Source organism: Syzygium oleosum, unplaced genomic scaffold (genome assembly GCF_021117445.2).
Source record: "Syzygium oleosum isolate NSW1041296 unplaced genomic scaffold, Sole_v2.1 Sole_v2.17, whole genome shotgun sequence".
Classification (NCBI taxonomy): domain Eukaryota; kingdom Viridiplantae; phylum Streptophyta; class Magnoliopsida; order Myrtales; family Myrtaceae; genus Syzygium; species Syzygium oleosum.
Genome location: NW_026607501.1, coordinates 6,891,474 through 6,914,011, shown reverse-complemented (window position 1 = coordinate 6,914,011; position 22,538 = coordinate 6,891,474). Strand labels below are relative to the sequence as shown.

At 42.0% G+C, this 22,538-nt stretch overlaps 4 protein-coding genes and 2 pseudogenes across 4 annotated transcripts; all 6 read left to right on the top strand.

Annotated features, from left to right (window-relative positions):
• Nucleotides 1-392: 392 nt before the first annotated feature.
• On the top strand, nt 393-1,577 carry LOC115678745 ((+)-cis,trans-nepetalactol synthase NEPS1-like; annotated as a pseudogene).
• A 3,025-nt stretch (nt 1,578-4,602) lies between these two features.
• Nucleotides 4,603-5,782, top strand: LOC115678743 ((+)-cis,trans-nepetalactol synthase NEPS2-like). The gene has a single exon (XM_030602163.2). The coding sequence runs from the start codon at nt 4,626-4,628 to the stop codon at nt 5,397-5,399; it is 774 nt and encodes a 257-aa protein (XP_030458023.1). The 5' UTR covers nt 4,603-4,625; the 3' UTR covers nt 5,400-5,782.
• A 1,150-nt stretch (nt 5,783-6,932) lies between these two features.
• LOC115678741 ((+)-cis,trans-nepetalactol synthase NEPS1-like) lies at nt 6,933-8,066 on the top strand. Its single transcript, XM_030602159.2, has one exon. The coding sequence runs from the start codon at nt 7,024-7,026 to the stop codon at nt 7,798-7,800; it is 777 nt and encodes a 258-aa protein (XP_030458019.1). The 5' UTR covers nt 6,933-7,023; the 3' UTR covers nt 7,801-8,066.
• Nucleotides 8,067-11,662: 3,596 nt separating this feature from the next.
• Nucleotides 11,663-12,874, top strand: LOC115678744 ((+)-cis,trans-nepetalactol synthase NEPS2-like; annotated as a pseudogene).
• Nucleotides 12,875-14,540: 1,666 nt separating this feature from the next.
• LOC115678742 (short-chain dehydrogenase reductase 3b-like) lies at nt 14,541-16,327 on the top strand. Its single transcript, XM_030602161.2, has one exon. The coding sequence runs from the start codon at nt 14,856-14,858 to the stop codon at nt 15,630-15,632; it is 777 nt and encodes a 258-aa protein (XP_030458021.1). The 5' UTR covers nt 14,541-14,855; the 3' UTR covers nt 15,633-16,327.
• Nucleotides 16,328-18,355: 2,028 nt separating this feature from the next.
• Nucleotides 18,356-19,557, top strand: LOC115678740 (short-chain dehydrogenase reductase 3b-like). The gene has a single exon (XM_030602158.2). It carries the CDS (start codon nt 18,424-18,426, stop codon nt 19,222-19,224), a length of 801 nt encoding a protein of 266 aa, XP_030458018.1. The 5' UTR covers nt 18,356-18,423; the 3' UTR covers nt 19,225-19,557.
• The last annotated feature ends 2,981 nt before the right edge of the window (nt 19,558-22,538 follow it).

Sequence of the window (22,538 nt, the reverse complement as noted above, 5' to 3'; positions counted from 1 at the left end):
TTAGAATTGAGATTAGACCTAAAATTGAGGATTTTTTAATGATATAAAAAAAATTATGGTAGAATTGAGGTCGAACCTAAAGTGGATGGTGCGGCCATCCCCCACCCTCATCGGCCCTTCCTGGCGATGGTGCGGCAGCAAGGGTTTGTAGCCCTCACCGCCTGGTTTCTCCTTTTCTTTTTCTATTTTTTTTAATTGAACTTAATTTTTAAATTTAATTTAAATGAATTTACATTAAAAATCAGATTTGGACCAAAACGACGTCATTTTAGTCTTATGTTTTATGATTTAGCCACGTCATTGCCATGTAGGAGAGACAAAATGAACATTTTTCATTAGTCAAGTTGGACGAAGTTAATGGAAGGACTCGATTGCACTAATTTAATAAGTTTTCGAACATGATTACACTTTTTGTAAGTTATGAAACTCCATTACACTTTTGTAATAAGTTTTAAGATTTTCAGTGCACGTATATCTTTATTTGTATTTATTGAGAAGTTACTGAAGCTGATAGAAGGCAACTCAACGTGAAACCTCAAGTTTGGTGAGGTGAATAGTCAACATCGATGTTGACTGTTCACCTGACCAATAACTGGCCCATTTTCATTTATTATAAGAAACTATCCAGAATCATTTGTTAAATGTAGATTCCTGGAAAGAAGCCACAAATATGACGAAATGAACCATTATCAAATAGCGCGCGGGAGCAGGTGGATTTGTTTATTGGATCCAAACATCGTGTATACATGGGCAATCGACAGAAAGTCAACACCAAAGTTTCAATGTCAACCTCTGAGGTAACATTAGCTCAGAAGTATTTTGGGGGACTTTGTTATGACGTACTTGTCCTTTCTCAAGTTCTACATATGAACTGAAGTGGCTCTGCATCTTTCCTCCGCACAGCTTGACAGGCCATCTCTGTAATCAGTTTTTCATTCTCTGCCAACAGAAATGACAAGCCACACCTCAAAAAAACTTGACGGCAAAGTAGCTATCGTAACCGGTGGTACAAGTGGCATCGGCAAGGAGACAGCACGTTAGTTGGCAAAACACAACGCATACATCGTGATTGCCGACATCCAAGACGGAAAGGGCCGAGACTTCGCGGCATCGATCGGATCCCTCTGGTGCACCTATGTCCATTGCGATGTCATGAATGAGGAACAGGTGAAGTCCTTGGTGGAATTGACTCTTCAGTCAAACGGTCGCCTAGACATCTTGTTCAGCAATGTAGGCATAATGAATAAGATCAAACAAGACATTCTCGGGTTTGACTTACCTGCCTTCGAGAGCCTGTTTGCCATCAATGTTCGGGAATGGCCGCCTGTGTCAAGCACGGGGCGCGCGCCATGGTGGCGGGGCGCATAAAGTGAAGCATAATTTGCCCAGCGAGCGGCTTGGCCAGCACTGGAAATGAGAAATGCATAGACTATGCGATGTCCAAGCATGCTGTCCTGGGTCTGGTGAGGTCAGCGAGCAAGCAACTTGGAGCATATGGTATACGAGTGAACTCCGTCTCCCCTGGAGCGGTCACAACACCATTACTCTGTGGAGTGCTCGGGGTGAGTGAGGAGTGAACAACCTTTGGAACTCCACCTTCTAATATATATCAAGGCATCTTGAACAACCTTTGGAACTCCACCTTCTAATATATATCGACACCCAGCCGAATTCAAGGCACTCAAGGAAATTAGGTTCTTTTTCAACTCTTGAACGTGCCTCACTCCAGTTAATGTTCCCTAGATAGTGGTAAGTGCATATTTCTCTGATACAAATAATCCTCAATCTACATCTTCCACAAACCAAAATCCTTCATGTCAAATTTGTCAATCTTCACTTTTCCTTCTTTTGTCAACATTGATTCGTTTCAACTCAGCCAAGTCTGGCTCTAATACCAATTGTTGCGGAAGCAAGCAATAGAATAAAATAGATAGAATAATGAAATAAATCGGACACCCGATTTACGTGGATTGGTTGAGATGACCTATATTCATGAGGAAATTAGCAAAGAATTCTACTATAGATCAAGTGATACAACATAGATTATAACCATACTCGAGTCACTTAAATACTCTCAGTATTTCTTAGCGTCAAATTATACCCAATAACCTCATATAGTGTTTAGCCCCATAATTCCTCACAAAATAATTTTTTAATCTTACGAAGGAATTCACAAATTTTACTTACAAGATTTAATTGGCTTCAAGCCTTCAACACTAAAAGCTCTCAGGGCGTAATTCACGAAGAAGCCTCTTTGATATTCTTCACAAATAACATCCACTTCTTATATATAGGCAAGAATTGGATTCAAAATAGCAAACCTATTCATACTAGAAAAGCAACTTCAACTAAGAAACTTATTCAAATTAGGAAAGTTTCCTCTTTTTGGGCTCAAATTTGAGACCTATTTTAACACAAGCAACTTGGAGCAAACGGTATACACGTGAACTGCCTGTCACCGGGAGGGGTCGCGATGCCAATGGTCTGCAACATGCTCGGCTGGAGTGAAGAGGAAATCGAGAGGCTGTTTGAGCCGAGTTCGAGGTTAAATGGGGTTTTGAAAGCGAAGCAGGTGGCTGATGCTGTGGTGTTTCTAGCTTCTGAAGATTCCGAATTTGTGAATGACCACAACCTGGTCGTAGAATGGAGGGCTTAACACACGCTTTAGCTGACTCTTGCAGCAAAATAGGTTTCGAGTTTCCATGTATGCTACATTTTCTGCTGTAACACAGAAAAAAAACCGTAACTTGGTGAATGTTCTCACGAGTGAATGTTATTGGCGCTTCTGGCTAGCTTCTTGCGGCAAAGGGTTGTGACACTGCAAAAATTGGACATAAATTGCTCTTCATTGATCGCAAACTAAATCAAGAAGTTCATGTTAACCAACTACTGCACCATTTCTATGCACGAGAGAGCAATATTATTTGGAGGATTTTGATATGGCATAGAATGTTTGTTGAAACATCAGGTAGATCGACACAAGCCAAATTCTGCTCCAGATATGACAATTAACATGCGTCGAGACGATTCGAATTCTACTTGTTTGAATACAAGTGAAAGTTTTAGCTGTGGCAGGGATCTTTCATCGATGACAGGCCAAAACAAGAAAGCCCTGGTTTCAGCAGATGGTGAAGGAGGGGAGGGCTATAGGGTCGGACCATTTTCGACCTGTCAGCCCAATGGGTCAAACGTGTCGGAGATTTTCGATCAAAATTGGCTGGAATGACTAAATTAGCAAATCGTTAAAAGGTTTAGGATAAAATTGGCCATATTGAAAGGTCTATAACCGAATGGGCACAAATGCAATAAGTTTAAGACTTTTTTGGTAATTTCCTAGTCGATCCGATTTCATTTTTGGGTCCAACATTCCATTTGATTTCTAAACATGTGTATACTTCGTCGACCAACCCACCTAGAAAGTTGCGAAGTAGGTGATTCGAGGACAACAAATGCATGTGCACGCATGGGGTTACCTGGCTGAGTCCCTGCAGAAGTTTGTAGTTTAATCTTCTAAGCACGACTACCATAAAAAGAAAGTAATTACACAGATCTGAAGATCTATTATCAAATGTGCAGGAAATAATGAACAAGACTGAAATTTTTGCACACCTGCCGAAAGATCCCCGTGGCTTTGAACTAATACTTTAACGCAATTTGTATTAATTAAATTCATCTGAAGATCTAACGTGTGAATATAGAGAACGGAAATAGGGCAGGATGGGTGCAAAAAAGAACAAAAATATTTATTTAAGAAAAGAAGAAGAAAGAATAAAAGAATCGATCTCAAAAGTTTAATTTCGAAAATGTTCATGATTAATATATGAGAAAAAAGGAATAAATATCCATTAAAAGTATTGGTATCTATGGAGAAAATTAAAAAAAAAACTTTATATAACTAAAACTATACAAATCATATAAGAAATTAGCTTAAGCCTAGGAATTTTCAAATTTTAAGGGTATGATCGCGGGCGGAGGCGAAGAGGAGCTGACGATATCCATATCTAGTTTGGAGGAAAATTCACCCCATCCCCACGCAAAACCCCATTAGTTGTAATGCGGATATTAGGAGTGGTGAAATGTGGATTTTTAGTAGGGTGGATAAAATTGACATCTCCGTGTAACAAGCCATGATCTAATAACGAGTCCCAATTTGATTGTTATAGCCTATCAATAACTAGCCCATTTTCATTTAAACCGATAGAACCAGCCTCCTTGTTTCCTCAATTTAAAAAGTGTGGCCGACTTTGGACCGTGCATTTTGCAAAATGACGGTGTTGTTAGCTAATTATTTTCCTTCATTTATAAGAAACTATCCAGAATCATTTGTTAAATGTAGATTCTTGGAAAGAAGCCACAAATGACGAAATGAACCGATATCAAATTGCACGCGGGAGCTGGTGGACCTGTTTATTGGATCCAAACCTCTAGTGTACACAAGGGCATTCGACAGAAAGTCAAACACCAAACTTTCAATGTTAACATTATAGCTCAGGAGTATTTTGGGGAACTTGGTTATAACATACTTGTCCTTTCTCAAGTTCTATATATGAAGTGGCTCTGCATCTTCCTCACCACAGCTTCACAGGCCATTGCTGTATTTAGTTTTCCATTCTCTGCCAACAGAAATGACAAGCCACACCTCAAAAACACTTGACGGCAAAGTAGCCATCGTAACCGGTGGCGCGAGTGGCATCGGCGAGGAGACGGCGCGTCGGTTGGCAAACCATGGTGCATACGTCGTGATTGCCGACATCCAAGATGGAAAGGGCCGAGACCTCGTGGCATCAATCGGATCCCAACGGTGCACCTACGTCCATTGCGATGTCACGGATGAGCAACAGGTGAAGTCCTTGGTGGAATCGACTCTTCAATCAAACGGTCGCCTAGACATCTTGTTCAGCAATGCAGGCATAATGAATAAGATCAAGCAAGATATTCTCGAGCTCGACATACCTGCTTTCGATAGCCTGTTTGCCGTCAATGTTCGGGGAATGGCCGCCTGTGTCAAGCACGGGGCGCGAGCCATGGTGGCGGGGGGCATAAAGGGAAGCATAATTTGCACAGCGAGCCTCCTGGCCAGCACTGGAAACGAGATTCGCGTAGACTATGTGATGTCTAAGCATGCCGTTCTGGGTTTGGTGAGGTCAGCGAGCAAGCAACTTGGAGCATATGGTATCCGAGTGAACTGTGTCTCACCCGGAGCGGTCGCAACACCATTACTCTGCGGAGGGCTCGGGGTGAGTGAGGAGGAAGGTGAGAGGATGTTCGAGTCTAGTTCATGCTTGAAAGGAGTGCTGAAAGCGAAGCACGTAGCTGATGCCGTGGTGTTTCTTGCTTCCGAAGAGGCAGAATTCATCAACGGCCACAATCTGGCGGTTGACGGAGGATGGGCACGATAGGCTATCCTATGGAGACTAGAAATAAAAGTTGCAAAGTCTTAACTTGCCTGTGCTTTGTTTGCTGTTGTAGCAGTACAAATCTGGAGAAAAAGAGCTCTAGCTGATGCTGTCATGTTTGTGAAAGGAACATTTTGCTTTAATCTTTATATTCAGCGACGCAATTGGTGATTTAATGACAATTATGCGTTGGTGCTGTTGAACTGCACCGAAGGAACAGCGAAAGACCAACTATGCCCTTTTCTGTTGGACTCTGTGGTCCTCGTCCAGCCTCATTCCTCACTAGACCGGATCATAGGCATTGCGGCCCCGTGCAAAGATCCTGCCATTATGCGGGCGGGCAGGCTCAGTTGTTTCCTTGGATGATATGTAAATGACCAATCAATAGGGACTTCAATTCATTTGTAGCGCAGGTGATCTTACACGTCTTAGAAAAGATAAACATCATTCTGGAGAAAAAGAGCTCTAGTAGATGCGATCTTGTTTGTGAAAAGGAACATTTTGCTTCGATCTTTGAATTAGGCGACTAAACTGGTGATTTAACGACAAGTATCTGTTGGTGCTAGCTGTTGAATTGCCCAGTGGAATAGCCGAAGTCCTACTATTCCATGAGGCAATGAAATCCTAATCTGAACCGTATACGTTTCCTTGGACTCTGGTCCTCATCCATCCTCATTCCTCACTAGACCCGATCATGGGCAGTGCGGCCCCATGTGGAGACCTTACCCTTATGCGGGTGCCCGAGGGGGGGGGCCGCGGGGGCGGGCTTGGTTTTTGCTGTGAGGCGAGGTCTCGAAGCGAAAGAGGACTAAGTTCTGTGGGCAATCACCACTTCAGCCAAACACCAAAAAATGATATTTTTCTGAAAAATGATTTTAAAAAAATATTTTTAAAAATATTATATTTTTCGTGAAATAAATGAAGCTTTAACTTTGCGCAATTCTTCTATGTAGATAGAACAAAGAAGCCAATTTGAAGAGGAAAAAGCTGGAAGTCCTTTTTCCTCCTTTTTTTTCTTCATATATATTGAAAAGTCATGGATTGAAGCTGATAAGTCCTTTTTCCTGCTTTCATGGATTGAAGCTGATAAGTCCTTTTTCCTGCTTTTTTTTCTTCATATCTATTGAAAAGTCATGGAGTTGAAAAGTCATTTCTTCATATCTATTGAAAAGTCATGGAGTTGAAAAGTCACGGACTGAAGCTGATAAGTCCTTTTTCCCGCTTTTTTTTCTTCATATCTATTGAAAAGTCATGGAGTTGAAAAGTCATGGACTGAAGCTCATAAGTCCTTTTTCCTGCTTTTTTTTCTTCATATCTATTGAAAAGTCATGGAGTTGAAAAGTCATGGACTGAAGCTGATAGAAGGCGGCTCAAGGTGAAACCTCAAGTTTTGTCAGGTGGACAGTCAACATCGATGCTTCATAAAAAGGAGCAGCGACTGAAAATTTCAAAGTTTGAAAAAAAAATTTCTTGTTGGACAAGCATTGGTAGCCTATAACTAGAGTTTTGCTTTCCCTCGGGAATCATAACTGAAAGTGATTTTATATACTTTCATCTCAAAAAGAGCAGAATTTAACGAGTGATCATTTCTACTTCCTTTTTGTTCCGGCTTTGCATACGAAAAGGGATGACGAATTCTGCCTTGAAAAAACTCGAGGGGAAAGTAGCCATTGTAACTGGCGGTGCAAGTGGCATCGGCGAGGAAACGGCTCGCCGTTTCTCCAGTCACGGTGCAAAAGTCGTGATTGCTGACATCCAGGATGAGAAGGGCCGAGACCTCGTAGAATCGATTGGCTCCAGCTGCTGCACCTACGTTCACTGCGATGTCGCGGATGAGCAACAGGTGATATCCTTAGTACAGTCGACCCTTCAATTGTATGGTAAGCTGGACATCATGTTCAGCAACGCCGGAGTGTTCAGTTCTGTCAAACAAGACATTCTTGATTTCGACATGTCGGCCTTCGAGCGCCTTTTTGCTGTTAATGTCAAAGGCATGGCCTCGTGTGTGAAGCACGGGGCCCGCGCAATGGTTGATAAGGACATAAAGGGAAGCATAATTTGCACGGCGAGCATCGCGGCGACCATTGGGACTGACACTTACATAGACTATACCATGTCTAAGCATGCGGTGCTGGGCTTGGTGAGGTCTGCAAGCAAGCAACTTGGAGCACACGGTATACGCGTGAACTGCGTGTCGCCAGGAGGGGTCGTGACGCCAATGGTCTGCAACATGCTTGGCCAGAGTGAAGAGAAAATTGAGAGGCTGTTCGAGCCGAGTTCGAGCTTAAAAGGGGTTTTGAAAGCGAAGCACGTGGCTGATGCTGTGGTGTTTCTTGCTTCTGAAGATTCCGAATTCGTGAATGGCCACAACCTGTTTGTTGATGGAGGGCTTAACAAGCTTTAGCTGGCTCTTGCAGCAAAACAGATTTCGAGTTTCCATGTATGCTATATTTTCTTCTTTGGCACAAAGAAATATTGCTGTAACATGGACAATGTTCTCATGATCGAGTGGTATTGGTGCTTCTAGCTAGCTTCTTGTGAAAAACGGTCATGACCGCAGAAAACGGAAATAAATTGCTCTTCGTTGATCGAAACTAAAGCAATAAGTTCATGTTAACCAACTACTGCACCATTTCTATGCACAAGAGAGCAATATTAGTTTGGCATTTTTTATATTTCATAAAATGTTTGTTGAAACATCAGGTAGATCAATCACAAGCAAAATCTGCTTCAGGTATGTCAATAACATGTCTCGAGACAACTCCAGTTCTACATGTTTGAATACAGATCCAATGCATGCACACATTATTTGTCGTCTCTGGTTGATGTAGAACAGCCGGCAAATACTTACATGGAGACCGTCGATTGTCATAAGAGGTCATAAGAGCGGGCGATCCCACCCGCATCATAAATGAAGCAAAGAAGATTGCGAGATCATATCAAATCAAAGAGGATTGCGAGATCTTCAAAGCTGCAAAATGGCTACGCCGATTTGAGCAACATGCGATCTCCAAATTCACGGTTTTCTTGATTTCCTGGCCTTTGGAGATTTCGGACGCGTTTTGAAGACTTTCTGCTTTATCAATATTTCTTTCCTTAATTATGTTATTTGATTTTAGTTATTTGATTATTTTCTAAAGGACGACCTCCCTATAAATAGACATCTATGATATTGTAAACGCACTTCATTATTCAGAATAAACATTATCCTTTGAAATCCTTTTTCCAAGTATATCTTCCTCTGCGTCAGTGGTAATGACTTGACGCTAGAGAAAGGAAACCGTATAATCAATATGAGGTCATTCTTAGACGATACATCTTCAGGTATGGTGCAGATATTGTGTATTTTATATTCGGTTTGATCAGTGGATGGAGAAGGAATTTGCTTTTTGCGATATGATCTAGTTAGAAAAACGTAGAACGAGACTTTAATCTGCCAATTTATGTCTGCTGCTAATTGTTGGGAGAGAAGATCTTCCTAAGCAGCTAGCAGCAAAATTGGCTGTTGCATCTCAAGAAAATATATCTCTAGTTCTTCCTGTTGGACATCCAAGGACAATGAGCTCTCGGCTTCTACCACACGCACAATGCATGTAAACAAGTAAACAGGTTTTGGAGATATTTGATTATCCATATTCAATTTCCATAGTACACTCCTAGTGCAGTATTTTGCTGGTGACGATTTCTTTGTCTTATGATCGGTCTGTACTCTGGCGATTTCTCCATTCAATTCAGGTTGATGCTTAGTCTGCCACTCTTGGCTTAAGGTCTTATCTGTTCCTAAAGACCATGACGATGACATAGGACCCCAGCAGCAGGATTTCGGGCTCTACCACCATTATAAACTTCGAATGTTGCTTGAATGGTCATCCTTTAGGCAGTGATCTGAGCTCGTGCTCGCCCCGTGATTGCCTAAACAGACTCAAGCACCCACACTTAAAACGAAGGACAATATCCTCGTGTCGACATATCATCCGTGTTCCTATAAACATGAAGATGGTCCTTTCTCTGGCCTAATCCCCTGTGGAGGACAAACGATGGTGGCCCTTTCTTGGCCTCCTTTCTGTGCTATCGACCAAGTGAAAGTCTGGCTGTGGCAGGAATCTTTCGCTATGAAGATGGTGATAGCGCCGAAGTACTTTTGAAGCAGATGGTGAAAGTCATCTTGTTCTCTCAACCTTTTCATTGATGAGATATTACCATTTTGAAAGTTCCCAGATACTGGTACTACGTTTGCTAATCAATTAGCGAGATATCTGCTTGGAACTAAGTACATCCTGCTATATGTTATTTGGTAATAGAATTGTAAAAAATATACATATATACTTATCATTTTTTGACAAAAAAAGAAATGCATATACATTTCAGTATTACCGTGATAACATTATCCATGAATATTGACCGTCTTGTCTACTACCGAAAAAATTAAAATTCAGAAAATATAATTGAAGCACTGAAAATATATAGGACCCGCCCTACAGAGAAACAAGGTGCTGCCAGAGCCAGGAGGTTACATTGTCAGCGGGAACACGAAGCTCTCGACCTAAAACCTCACTCACTCGTGGCACCATTAATGGAGACATTTTCGAACCCATATTTCTTTTCTTCTTCTTCTTTTTTCAAATTATTTCTCTTTATGCAGGCAGGAAAGTTGCTAAGAAAATTTAGAATTAATACTAGCTACATGTCTCTGTACATTATTCTAGACATGGTGCATATGTTTTTTCAATTAACCAATGTAGGATTTTATGAAATTAAGTAACCCGAGGCCAACAAGGCATGCGCAATTGTGCATATGGTGTTACATGGCTGGGTCCCTAGAAAAGTTACTATTTCATATTTTATGGATGGCTACCATAAAAAAAAAAAATCCACAGATCTGAACATCTTTCAACTAATGTGCAGGAAATAATTATCAAAACTGAAATTTGCAGACCTATCAAAAAAATCCACATGGCTTTTAACTAAAATTTTGCATAATTTATATATATTATAAAGACTCGATGCATTATTTATTAAATTATTGGAGATGCCCCGTCCCCACTCTATTCTCAATCCTAGTCGGTCTCTGAAGTTATCTACCTCACTTGCCAAAAGACAAGGAACACTCATCTAAGAATTAAATCGTAGAAGTATATTTGGAAAATTCTCATGGTTGACTAATGAGGAAAATTGAATAAATAATTGAAAGTATGCGTTATTAATATTGGTATCTATGGAGAAAATGAAAAAAATTTATAATACCAAAATTATACAACAAAAGAAATCAGCTTAAGCCTACGAATTTCCAAAATTTAAGGATATGATCGCGATTGGCGACAAAATCGAGCGGGGCGGGGCCGACCCTATCCACATCCATCGGGGCCCACATTCGAAGAGGAAATTTCGCCCCATCCTCACACCAAAACCTATTAGTTGGGAATTATATCTATCCTATTTAGAGCAATGTAACGAGAATTCTAGCGATGTTGATATAACGAGCCATAATCTAATGAAGAGTCCATATCAATTTGATTGTTATAGCCTACCAATAACTTGCCAATTTTATTCATTATTGGATCCAAACCTCGTGTATAATTGAATATTCAACAGAAAGTCAACGCATGTAAAAAAATCGGCTAAAGCCTACGAATTTCCAAATCTTAAGGATCTGATCACAGGTGGCACCAGCGTCTGGCAGGGCGGGGTCGATCATATCCACATCCATCCAGGCCCACATGCGGAGAGGAAATTTCGCCCCATCCCCACACCAAAACCCATTTTTTGCGAGTTATATCCGTCCTATTTAGAGCAGTGTAACGAGAATTCTAGCGTGGTCGATGTAATGAGCCAAAATCCTATCATGAGTCCATATCAATTTGATTGTTACAACTTACCCATAACTTGCCAATTTTATTCATTATTGTATCCAAACCTCATGTAAAATTGAATATTCAACAGAAAGTCAACACATGTAAAAAAATTAGCTTAAGCCTATGAATTTCCAAATTTTAAGGATATGATTGTAGGTGGCGACAGCATCCAGCGAGGTAAGGTCGACCCTATTCACATCCATCCAAGCCCACATTCGGAGAGGAAATTTCGCCCCATCCTCACACCAAAACCCATTAGTTGCAAATTATATCCGTTCTATTTAGAGCAGTGTAACGAGGATTCTAGCGAGGTTGGTATAACTAGCAATAATCCAATGAATAGTCCATATCAATTTGATTGTTGTAGCCTACCGATGATTTGTCAATTTTATTCATTATCGGATCCAAACCGCGTGTATGTATAAATATTCAACAGAAAGTCAACACCGAATAATCAATGTAAACATACTTTGCTTTGTCCTTTCTCAAGTTTTACATAAGAAGTGGCTCTGTATCTCCCTCAGCACAACTTCATAGGCCATTTCTCAAGTAAAATATATGAAGTGGTTCTGCATCTCCCTCAGCACAACTTCATTCTGTGTTCAGTTTTCCATTCTTTGACTACAGAAATGACAAGCCACACCTCAAACAAACTTGACGGCAAAGTAGCCATCATCACTGGTGGCGCGAATGGCATCGGCGAGGAGACGGTGCGTCGGTTGGCAAATCACGGTGCATATGTCGTGATTGCCGACATCCAAGACGTAAAGGGCCGTGACCTCGCGGCGTCGATCGGATCCCGCTGGTGCACCTACATCCATTGCGATGTCACGGATGAGCGACAGGTAAAGTCCTTGGTGGAATCGACTCTTCAATCAAACGGTCACCTAGACATCTTGTTCACCAATGCAGGCATAGTGAATAACATCAAACAAGACATTCTCGAGTTCGACATACCTGCTTTTGCAAGCCTTTCTGCTGTCAATGTTCGAGGGATGGCTGCCTGCGTCAAGCACGGGGCGCGCGCCATGGTGGTGGGGGCCATAAAGGGAAGCATAATTTGCACGGCGAGCATCGCGGCCAGCACCTGAAATGAGACTTACATAGACTATACAATGTCTAAGCATACCGTGCTGGGTCAGCTGAGCTCGGCGAGCAAGCAACTTGGAGCACACGGTATACGAGTGAACTGTGTCTCACCCGGACCGGTCGCAACACCGTTACTCTATGCAGTTTACGGCGTGAGCGAGGAGGAAGGCGAGAGGATGTTCGAGTCTAGTTCAACCTTGAAAGGAATGCTGAAAGCGAAGCATGTGGCCGATGCCGTGGTGTTTCTGGCTTCCGAAGAGGCCGAATTTATCAACGGCCATGATCTGGTGGTCCATGGAGGATCGGCATAATGGGCTATCGAAGACGAAGCTCTTGACCCGAACCTCACTCACCGGCGGCACCATTGGTGGAGACATTTTCGAACTGATTTTTATCTTCTTCCTTTCCAAATCATCTGTCTTTATGCAGGCAGGGAAGTTGCTAAGGACAAGGACTTCAATTTGTTGTGGCCACAAGAAGAAATTGAAGTGTTGGATAAGTGCATGATATTCACCTTTCTTGATAATGAATTCTAGCTACCTGTCTTCGAGCAATCAAACTAGGGTTTTTCTTTAAAGTTCCGTTTGTTTCGCAAAAAATAAATAATTTAAAAAATATTTTTCGAAAAATGATCGCTTGTGTTGCTTAAAATAATTAATCGATGAAAAATGTTTTCGTTATCAGCGATAATTTATATCTAAATATTTTCACAGATAATAAAAATATTTTGAGTCTATTCATTTTTGTAAGTGATTGTCTTTCGAAAATATTTTTAAATTATTTATTTTTCATGAAATAAATAGAGGCTAAGTATGTAATTCGAGGCCAACAAGGCATGTTCGTGGGTCACATGGCTGAGTCCCTCGAAAAGTTAGTGTTTAATATTCTATGCATGGTTACCATATAAAAAAATAATAATTACACAGATTTGAAGATCTTTTGACTAATGTGCGGGAACCAATGATGAAAACTGAAATTTGCAGACCTGTCAAGGCTTGTATGTACTGTAAAGGCTCAATGAGTTATTACTAAGGATTAACGCAATGAAAAATTTCAAACTGGTATATTTATAATAAATTTATTTTAAATTAATTTTTTAATTATCGAAAATTTTAAATTGATATACCTGTGATAGATTTACTTTTTGTTAGTTTTCGTTAAATTTTACCGTCAAATTGCTGGATTTGATGACACGTGACAGTTGACGGATGCACCAGTTTGGGTTTTATTCTTCTGTTTATCACATGTTTATCAATTTGTGATTTTTTGTGGTATTAATCTAATTTAATAGAAGGTAAATTTGTCACAAGTATACCGGTTTGGAGTTTTTTGTGATTAAAAAATTAGTTTTGGGTAAATTTGTCATGAGTGTACCGGTTTGAGATTTTTGGTGATAAAAAAATTAGTTCGGAATAAATTTTTTACAAGTATATCAATTTAGGGTTTTTCGTGGTATTAACCATATTATTAATCAAGAAGTTGATACGAAGAACTAACGTGCAAAAATAGGGATGGCAATAGGGTAGGAAGATTGTGGGGATTTCGTCTCGCATCCCGCCCCACTATTATTGAAGATGCCCATTCTCGCTCTTGTCTCAAGTGGGACATTTTATGTACCCCATTCCCTAGGGGTGATCGGCTCTTGGACAGGAACCTCGGTTCCCGGGTGCGTGGTCTAGTTCCCACCCAGGAACCTGACCAGAAGGACCGGTTCCTAATTTCTGGAATCAAGAACCAAATCGGTGCCCTTAGGAACCACCCAAAACCGGCCAGTGCAATCCGGTCCGGGCGGTTTTTTTTGCTCACTCCTACCATTTCCAACTTTAGTCAGTATCCGAATTTATCTTATCTCACTTGCCAAAAAAAAAAACAGAGATTCTCATTTAAAATGAGGAAGAAAAAAAGAATTGCTTGCAAAAGTTCAATTCGAAAATTTTGTGATAAATTAATGAGAAACAAGGAATAAATTTAATGAAAGTATGCACTACTATGTTAATATCAACGAAGAAATATGGAAAAACTACATATTATCAAAATTATACAAGTCGTACAAAAAAATTTCAGATTTTAAGGGTATGATCGTGGGCAGGGAGGGACGGGACGGGGCCAACCATATCCATCCTGTTGAAGGGGTGTAACGCGGGTATCTAGCGAGCCGATAAAGTTGCCATCCCGACAAGCCATAATCAAATAAAGAGTCCATATCAAATTGATTGTGATAACCTACCAACAACTTGCCCATTCTATTCATCGAAAACTATCACAGAATCATTTGTTCAAGCCACAAATGAAAAAATGAATCGTTACAAAATAACATGCGGGATCAAGTGGATATGTTTATTGGATCCGAACCTCGTGTATCATGAGTATTCAACAGAAAGTCAACACCAAACAGTTATATAAAAGTATTTGTCCTTTGTCCTTTTTCAAGTTCTATATATGAAGTGGCTCTGCATCTCCCTCGGCACAACTTCATAGGCCATTTCTGTATTCAGTTTTCCATTCTCTGCCTACAGAAATGACAAGCCGCGCCTCAAGCAAACTTGACGGCAAAGTAGCCATCGTCACCGGTGGTGCGAGTGGCATCGGTGAGGAGACAGTGCATCGTTTGGCAACTCACGGCGCATACGTCGTGATTGCCGACATCCAAGACGAAAAGGGCCGCGACCTTGCGGCGTCGATTGGATCCCACCAGAGCACCTACGTCCATTGCGATGTCACGGATGAGCAACAGGTGAAGTCCTTGGTGGAATCAACTCTTCTTCAATCAAACGGTCGCCTAGACATCTTGTTCAGCAATGCAGGCATAGTGAATGACGTCAAACAAGACATTCTCGAGTTCAACATACCGGCTTTCGAAAGCCTTTTTGCCGTCAATGTTATGGGAATGGCCGCCTGTGTCAAGCACGGGGCGCGCGCCATGGTGGCGGGAGCCATAAAGGGAAGCATAATTTGCACGGCAAGCATCCGGGCCAGCACCGGAAACGAGAATTACGTAGACTACGCAATGTCTAAGCATGCCGTGTTGGGTCTGGTGAGGTCGGCGAGCAAGCAACTTGGAGCATACGGTATACGCGTGAACTGTGTCTCACCCGGAGTAATTGCAACACCGCTGCTCTGTCGAGTGTTAGGCGTGAGCGAGGAGGAAGGCGAGAGGATGTATGAGTCTAGTTCATGCTTGAAAGGAGTGCTGAAAGCGAAGCATGTGGCTGATGCCGTGGTGTTCCTTGCTTCTGAAGAGGCCGAATTCATCAACGGACACAATCTGGCGGTTGATGGAGGATGGGCAAGATAGGGTCTCCTGTGGAGACTTCAAATAAAAGTCTGCAGAATGTCAACTTGCCTGAGCCTTATTTGCTGCTGTAGCAATGCTTTTAGTTTTTGGTGTGTGCGCAATTGTGTGTACCTGTGTGTAAGAAGACTTTGGCGAGGGATCAAGCGAAGGAGCAACAGAGAGGAGGAAGGGAAGTTCTATTGAATAGTTTATGGGTGTTCCAATAGTGATTTGGAGCTAGAGCCAGAGTCAAGAGAGCCTCGTTCAGTTGGTATTGGGCGTTTGTCCTGCCTGACTTCTATTAAAATCACCCGACAACATTTCTTGCCTCACAAAAACTATCCATCTCTACTTTTAATGAGAACAACTATGATTGTTGCAGCATTTTGATGGCGCAAGATTTACAGGACACAGGTTGAGAAAACATATGCTCCGAAAGAAGGTGCAAGTGTTTTGGCAGAGTAACTACAAAAAGATGCCGGAGCTCTTGGAGCGAAGACCACGGAAAAGGCATCTTTCACTGTGAAGATGGTGATAGCCCTAAAGTACTTTTGAAGCGGATGATGAAAGTCTATCATGTTCTCTCTACCTTTTCATCGATGACCAAATTATGATTCTGGAGGTTCCCAGATCATGTGCTGGGTTTGCTCATGGATCAGCGAAATATCTGCTTGGAACTATGTACATCCTGCTATATATTATTTAGTAATAGAATTATAAAAAAATATATACCGTTATCATTTTTTTGACTAAAAAGGAAATGCGCACTAACTTTAGAATTACCATGATCATACAATTAGATTGCGACCTTCATCGACCACAATCAACCGCCAACAATCCTCCCAGCGATGGTGGGGCGGCCCTTGCTACTTGGTTTTTCTTTTAAATATTTAATTTAGCTTATTTTTTTAATTTAAATAAAATTTGTATTAAAAATCAGATGTGGACCAAAACGACGTCGTTTTGGAATTATGCTTCATCTTTTAGCTATATCATTGCTACGTAGGAAAGAGAAAATATTTAAAAAGCTATGTTAGCATTTTTCATTAGTCAAGTTGGACGAAATTAATGGAAGGACCCGATTGCACCAATTTGACAAGTTTGAGGACTTGATTGCAATTTTTTGTAGCTTTTAGAACTTAATTGCACTTTCGTGATAAGTTTTAGGACTTTCAATGCACTTATCTCTTAATATTTTATACACGGCTACCATAAAAAAAAATAGGATAAGTACAGTAGAAATCCCAAAACTTATCCCGAAAGTGCGATTAAGTCCTAAAACTTTCAAAAAGTGCAATGAAATCCTAAAACTTATTAAATTTGTTCAATCAAATTCTTCCGTTAACTCCGTCCAATTTGATTAACGGAAAATGCTGACATGGTTTTCTTTATTATTTTCTCTCTCTTACGTGGCGTTAAAGTTAACTGAAGCATTAAAACGACGTTATTTTAATCCGAATCCTAATTTTACACCAAAACTTAATTAAATTAGATTAAAAAGTTCCAAAAGTTTTTCCAAATGAAAGACAAACTAAAAAAAAAATCTAATAATAAAAAAAACACAAAAAATAGAAAAAACAATCAGTGGAAGGAGGGCCAAGCCCTTCGCCTGTGTCCACCACCCCATCACTAGTGGGGCAGTGATAATGGCCGGCAAGATCACTAGCCCTCGCCAGGATCGGGAGAGGGTTGCGACCCCCTCCCAAATCTGGGCAAGGGCCGGCAACCCTTGCCCAAATCTGGGAGAGGGTCGCCGGCCATCGTCGACGCCCCACCGGTGATGGGGCGACGGCCACTGGAGAGAGGGCTAGGCCAGCCCTCCCGCCCATGTATTTTCTTTTTTTTTTAATAAAAAATTTTAGCTATCTTATTTTTTAATCTAATTTAACTAAAATTTAGATTTAAAATTTTGAAATTTTGATCAAAACGACATGATTTTAGTGTTTTAGTTAACTTTAACGCCACGTAGGAAGGAGAAAATATTTTAAAAAGCTATCTTTCAACAAATGCGCAGGAAATAATGATCGAAACTGAAATTTACACACCTATCAAAGAATCCACGTGGCTTTAAAAAGCTATCTCATCCCACTCCACTAACCACTATTATTGGAGATTTCCCGTCCCCCCTCTATTCTCAATCCTAGTCGGTGTCTGAATTTAATTACCTCACTTGCCAAAAGACCATAAATACTCTATCTAAGAATCAAATCGAAAAAGCTTAATTCGAAAAATTTTCATGGTTAACGAAAAATGAATAAATAATTGAAAGTATCCATTATTTATATTGATACTTTTGGAGAAAATAAAAAACTTTATAATACCAAAATAATATAGCGCTTATAAAGAAATCAGCTTAAGCTCACGAATTTCCAAATTTCAAGGATAAGATTGCGGGTGGCAATAGCGTCTGGCAGGGGCAGGACCGACCATATTTACACCCATCCCGGCCCACATGCGGAGAGGAAACTTCGCCCAATCCTCACACCAAAGCCCATTGGTCACGAGTTATATACATCTTATTTAGAGCAATGAGGATTCTAGCAAGGTTGATACAACCAGCCATAATCTAATGAATAGGCCATATCAATCTGATTGTTATAGCCTACCAATAACTTACTAATTTTATTCATTATTGAATTCAAATCTCGTATATAATTGAATATTAAACAGAAAGTCAACACCTAACATTCAATGTAAACATAGTTGTGCTTTGCCCTTTCTCTAGTTCTATATATGAAGTGGCTCTGCATCTCCCTCGGCACAACTTCATAGGCCATTTCTGTATTCAGTTTTCCATTCTCTGCCTACAGAAATGACAAGCCGCGCCTCAAACAAACTTGACGGCAAAGTAGCCATTGTCACCGGTGGTGCGAGTGGCATCGGTGAGGAGACAGTGCGTCGATTGGCAACTCACGGCGCATATGTCGTGATTGCCGACATCCAAGACGAAAAGGGCCGCGACCTTGCAGCATCGATCGGATCCCACCAGTGCACCTACATCCATTGCGATGTCACGGATGAGCAACAGGTGAAGTCCTTGGTGGAATCAACTCTTCTTCAATCAAACGGTCGCCTAGACATCTTGTTCAGCAATGCAGGCATAGTGAATGACGTCAAACAAGACATTCTCGAGTTCAACATACCGGCTTTCGAAAGCCTTTTTGCCGTCAATGTTAGGGGAATGGCCGCCTGTGTCAAGCACGGGGCGCGTGCCATGGTGGCAGGAGCCATAAAGGGAAGCATAATTTGCACAGCAAGCATCCGGGCCAGCACCGGAAACGAGAATTTGGTAGACTACACAATGTCTAAGCATGCCGTGTTGGGTCTGGTGAGGTCGGCGAGCAAGCAACTTGGAGCATACGGTATACGCGTGAACTGTGTCTCACCCGGAGCGGTCGCAACACCGTTACTCTGTCGAGTGCACGGCTTGAGTGAGGAGGAAGGTGAGAGGATGACCGAGTCTAGTTCATGCTTGAAAGGAGCGCTGAAAGCGAAGCATGTGGCCGATGCCGTGGTGTTCCTTGCTTCCGAAGAGGCCGAATTCATCAACGGACACAATCTGGCGGTTGATGGAGGATGGCAAGATAGGGTCTCCCGTGGGGACTTCAAATGAAAGTAGCAGAATCTTAACTGGCCTGAGCTTTGTTTGCTGCTGTAGCAATACGGTAGATTGCGGGAGATAGTTCTGTTAGTTTTTGGTGAGCGTGTGCAATTGTGTGTATGCGTGTGTAACAAGACTTTAGCGAGGGATCAAGTGAAGGGGCAAGCAAGGCAAGGAAGGTAAATTCTATTGAATAGGTTGAGTGTGTTACAAGAGTGATCCGAGCTAGAGCCAGAACCAAAGCCTCGTTCACTTGGTATTAGGCGTTTGTCCTAACCAACTTTTACTAAAATCATTTATTATATTTTCAACACTAAAATTATGGCTAGCGTTGCCTCACAAAAACTACCCATCTCTACTTTCAACGAGAACAACTATGATTATTGGAGCATTTTTTATGGCACGGTATTTATGGGACATCGTCGAGAAAACAGATGCTCCAAAAGAAGGTGCAAGTGTTTTGGCGGGATAACTATAAAAGGACGCGAGAGCTCATAAGGCGAAAACTGCGAAAAAAAAAAGCACGAGACACACTACAAGAAGAATTTCAAGCCAAGGTCGAGAGTCGGTGAAGCATGCTCGGATTGTCACAGAAATTGATCAGGAAGAAGTGTTAAAAGTTTTGATCAATTTTGTCAAAAGCCTAAACTCCTCTAGAAATGCCTACAAAACTCTAGCCTATCAGTGCTAGTGGGAGCATGTGGCCTAGATGAATGCAAAAAGAAAATATCTGACAATGTAACATCTAAGTCGATTATTGATCCTGACAAAATATTAGGTTGTCCCGGCCTGCTTATGTCATTCTGCTCCCCGTTGCCAAGTAAGGCCCACTTTCGTAATTTACTCTCTCTCCTCCCTTAATCATTTGCTTCTTCTTCTTTCACACGTCGGGGTCTCAATTGCGCCATAGAATCGTAGCCCGTCCATGATTTGTTAACATCTGTTAACAAATGGTGCTTGTGTGTTTTGCTCTTGTTTCATTTTCCACGAAAAAATTCAAACCTTTTGTGCTTGTGTGGGAGAGCTTGTGTGCTTTGCTGAGAGGGATGCGAACTAACTAGGAAAAAAAAATCAAGAGGATCCTTGACGACTTGTGTGCTTTAATCTGATTCGTTTTCCATGAAAAAAAATCAAGCCTTTTGCTTGTTCGAGAGAGATACTTTTGCTTATTAGTGTACACACCTCGCAGCAAGTTCAACCAAATCGTTGAAAAACGAACCAACGACAAACCCCATCACTGTACCATAACCTCTACGCCATCACAGAAAAACCAGAAACCGAAAGCCCAACCTCAGTCTTCAAACGCTGACCAAATCTGGCCGAATGACGCGGACGGTGGCCATGGACGAGCATTGGCATTGCTTGCGAACCGCTCATCCAGATCTGGCCGCAACCCTGGTGGCGGACGCAGAACTCGTCCGCAATGAGGGAGCTGAATGCGCTCGTCTCGCTGGCCTCGGAGATATCAAACCACACTTCCGCAATCCAATATCATTATCGGAGATCCAAAAAACAATAAATACAAATCTCGAGAAAAAGAGCTCCAGTAGATGCTATCTTGTTTGTGGAAGAAACATTTTGCTTTGATCTTTGAATTAGGCCACCCAACCGGTGACTTAGCGACGAGTATGCGTTGGTGCTGTTGAATTGCACCAGCGGAATAGCCAAAGTCCTTCTATGCCATAAGGCAATGTTTTCCCAATATGAACTGTATATGTTTCCTTGGACCCTGCGGTCCTCGTCCATCCTCATTCCTCACCCAATCATGGGCATTGCAGCCCCATGCGGAGACCTCGCCCTTACGCGGGCAGGGCGGGGTCAGTTTTCGCCGTTAGGCGAGGTCTCGAAGTAAAAGAGGACTAACTGTGGGCACTATTCACAGGTGGTACTATGTAGGGGTGAGCGTGGTCTGGGCGGGCGGTTCCCAACATGGAACCGGGAACTTGTTGGAAGATATGCGATATCATTTGGATTGATATGCGATATCGTTTGGAATGATATGCAAAAATCAAGTAGATTGGATTTGATTTGTAGAATTTTTTATTTCCTTTATTCATTTATGCATTGTATTATAAATGTGTACATCGTGTATTGAGTAATACATAGAAAATATACATTGAATTTTCTTCCAAAGCCATCTCTCCTTGTCTTCGATTTTGCTTTCTTTCATGGTATCAGAGCGGCTTCGCTCCTGACTTAGCTTCCGCAAGTCCTCAACGATTGTCTGCCGAGAATTTGGACCTGAAAAAACAAGGTACCCTTCCGGTGAAGGAATCAGATTGTAAGCAGACAAAGAAAGGCTAAAGGCTACACACTTACCCTCATCATAAATCAGAAACAACCATCATCTTCCGATCGGACTTCCCCAGAAGATGTTACGGATCAACATGCCTCAGAGGGAGTTACCCCACAAATTCCACAGACTCTGGATCCACGGACTATGGTTTCTGGGAGCCAGGCCCAGCCCATTTTTTGGCAACCCTATCAGGCTCAGACAAATACAGGGCAGCTCCTATCGGGCCCGCCCATTGTGGTCCAGCCAATCGGGAGCCATCCTTACCAATGGATACCGAGTCCATGGTACCTTGGGCCAAGCCCAAACGCATCATTACCTAGGGCGGGCTAAGTGAATGTTCAGCCCAACAGTGGCCTACCAGCCACAAGTGGAGCAAGCCCAACTGAAGGATCCGAACCAGTCAATGCGGGGGTATCGATCGGGTCAGGAAATCCGGGTATGGGTCCAAATCCCTACCCGGTTCTGCCACCCGGTTATTTGCAGCATTCAATGACGGCCATCACTGGCCGACCAGAGCCCGGCGACGCTCTCTACGTCTCCGCCGCCGATGGACCGGAGTTGCAGCTGATTAGCCACCATCTCACGGGATCTGGAGATTACTTGATCTGGGCACAGGAGTTCCGACGGGCTCTTGTGACGAAGGACAAAGACGGATTCATCGACGGATCTGTCTCGATCCCGAATGACGAGAGAATGGCAAGACAGTGGAGAAAATGCAACCACCTCGTAAGAACGTGGATCGGGAACTGTATAAGCCCAGAAATCGCCGTCGGACTCCCCCCCACAGAAGACGCAAAAAACATGTGGGATAATATAAGAGAGATGTACGAGAAATTGGATTGTGCGAAGATTTTTTCCCTCACCCAGGAACTTTCAGATCTAAAACAAGGGAATATGAGCATAACCGCATGCTTCAACAAACTGTCGGCTCTCTGGAACGAGCTGGAATCAGTCGAGGAAAAGCTCGAGGGGCCCGAAACCACATTACAACAGTATAGGGCGATGAAAGACAGGGAGAAAGTCACACGAT

Bases quoted from the DNA above. Each gene is read 5' to 3' on its own strand.
- LOC115678743 (XM_030602163.2), top strand. From the start codon at position 4,626: ATGACAAGCCACACCTCAAAAACACTTGACGGCAAAGTAGCCATCGTA.
- LOC115678741 (XM_030602159.2), top strand. From the start codon at position 7,024: ATGACGAATTCTGCCTTGAAAAAACTCGAGGGGAAAGTAGCCATTGTA.
- LOC115678742 (XM_030602161.2), top strand. From the start codon at position 14,856: ATGACAAGCCGCGCCTCAAGCAAACTTGACGGCAAAGTAGCCATCGTC.
- LOC115678740 (XM_030602158.2), top strand. From the start codon at position 18,424: ATGACAAGCCGCGCCTCAAACAAACTTGACGGCAAAGTAGCCATTGTC.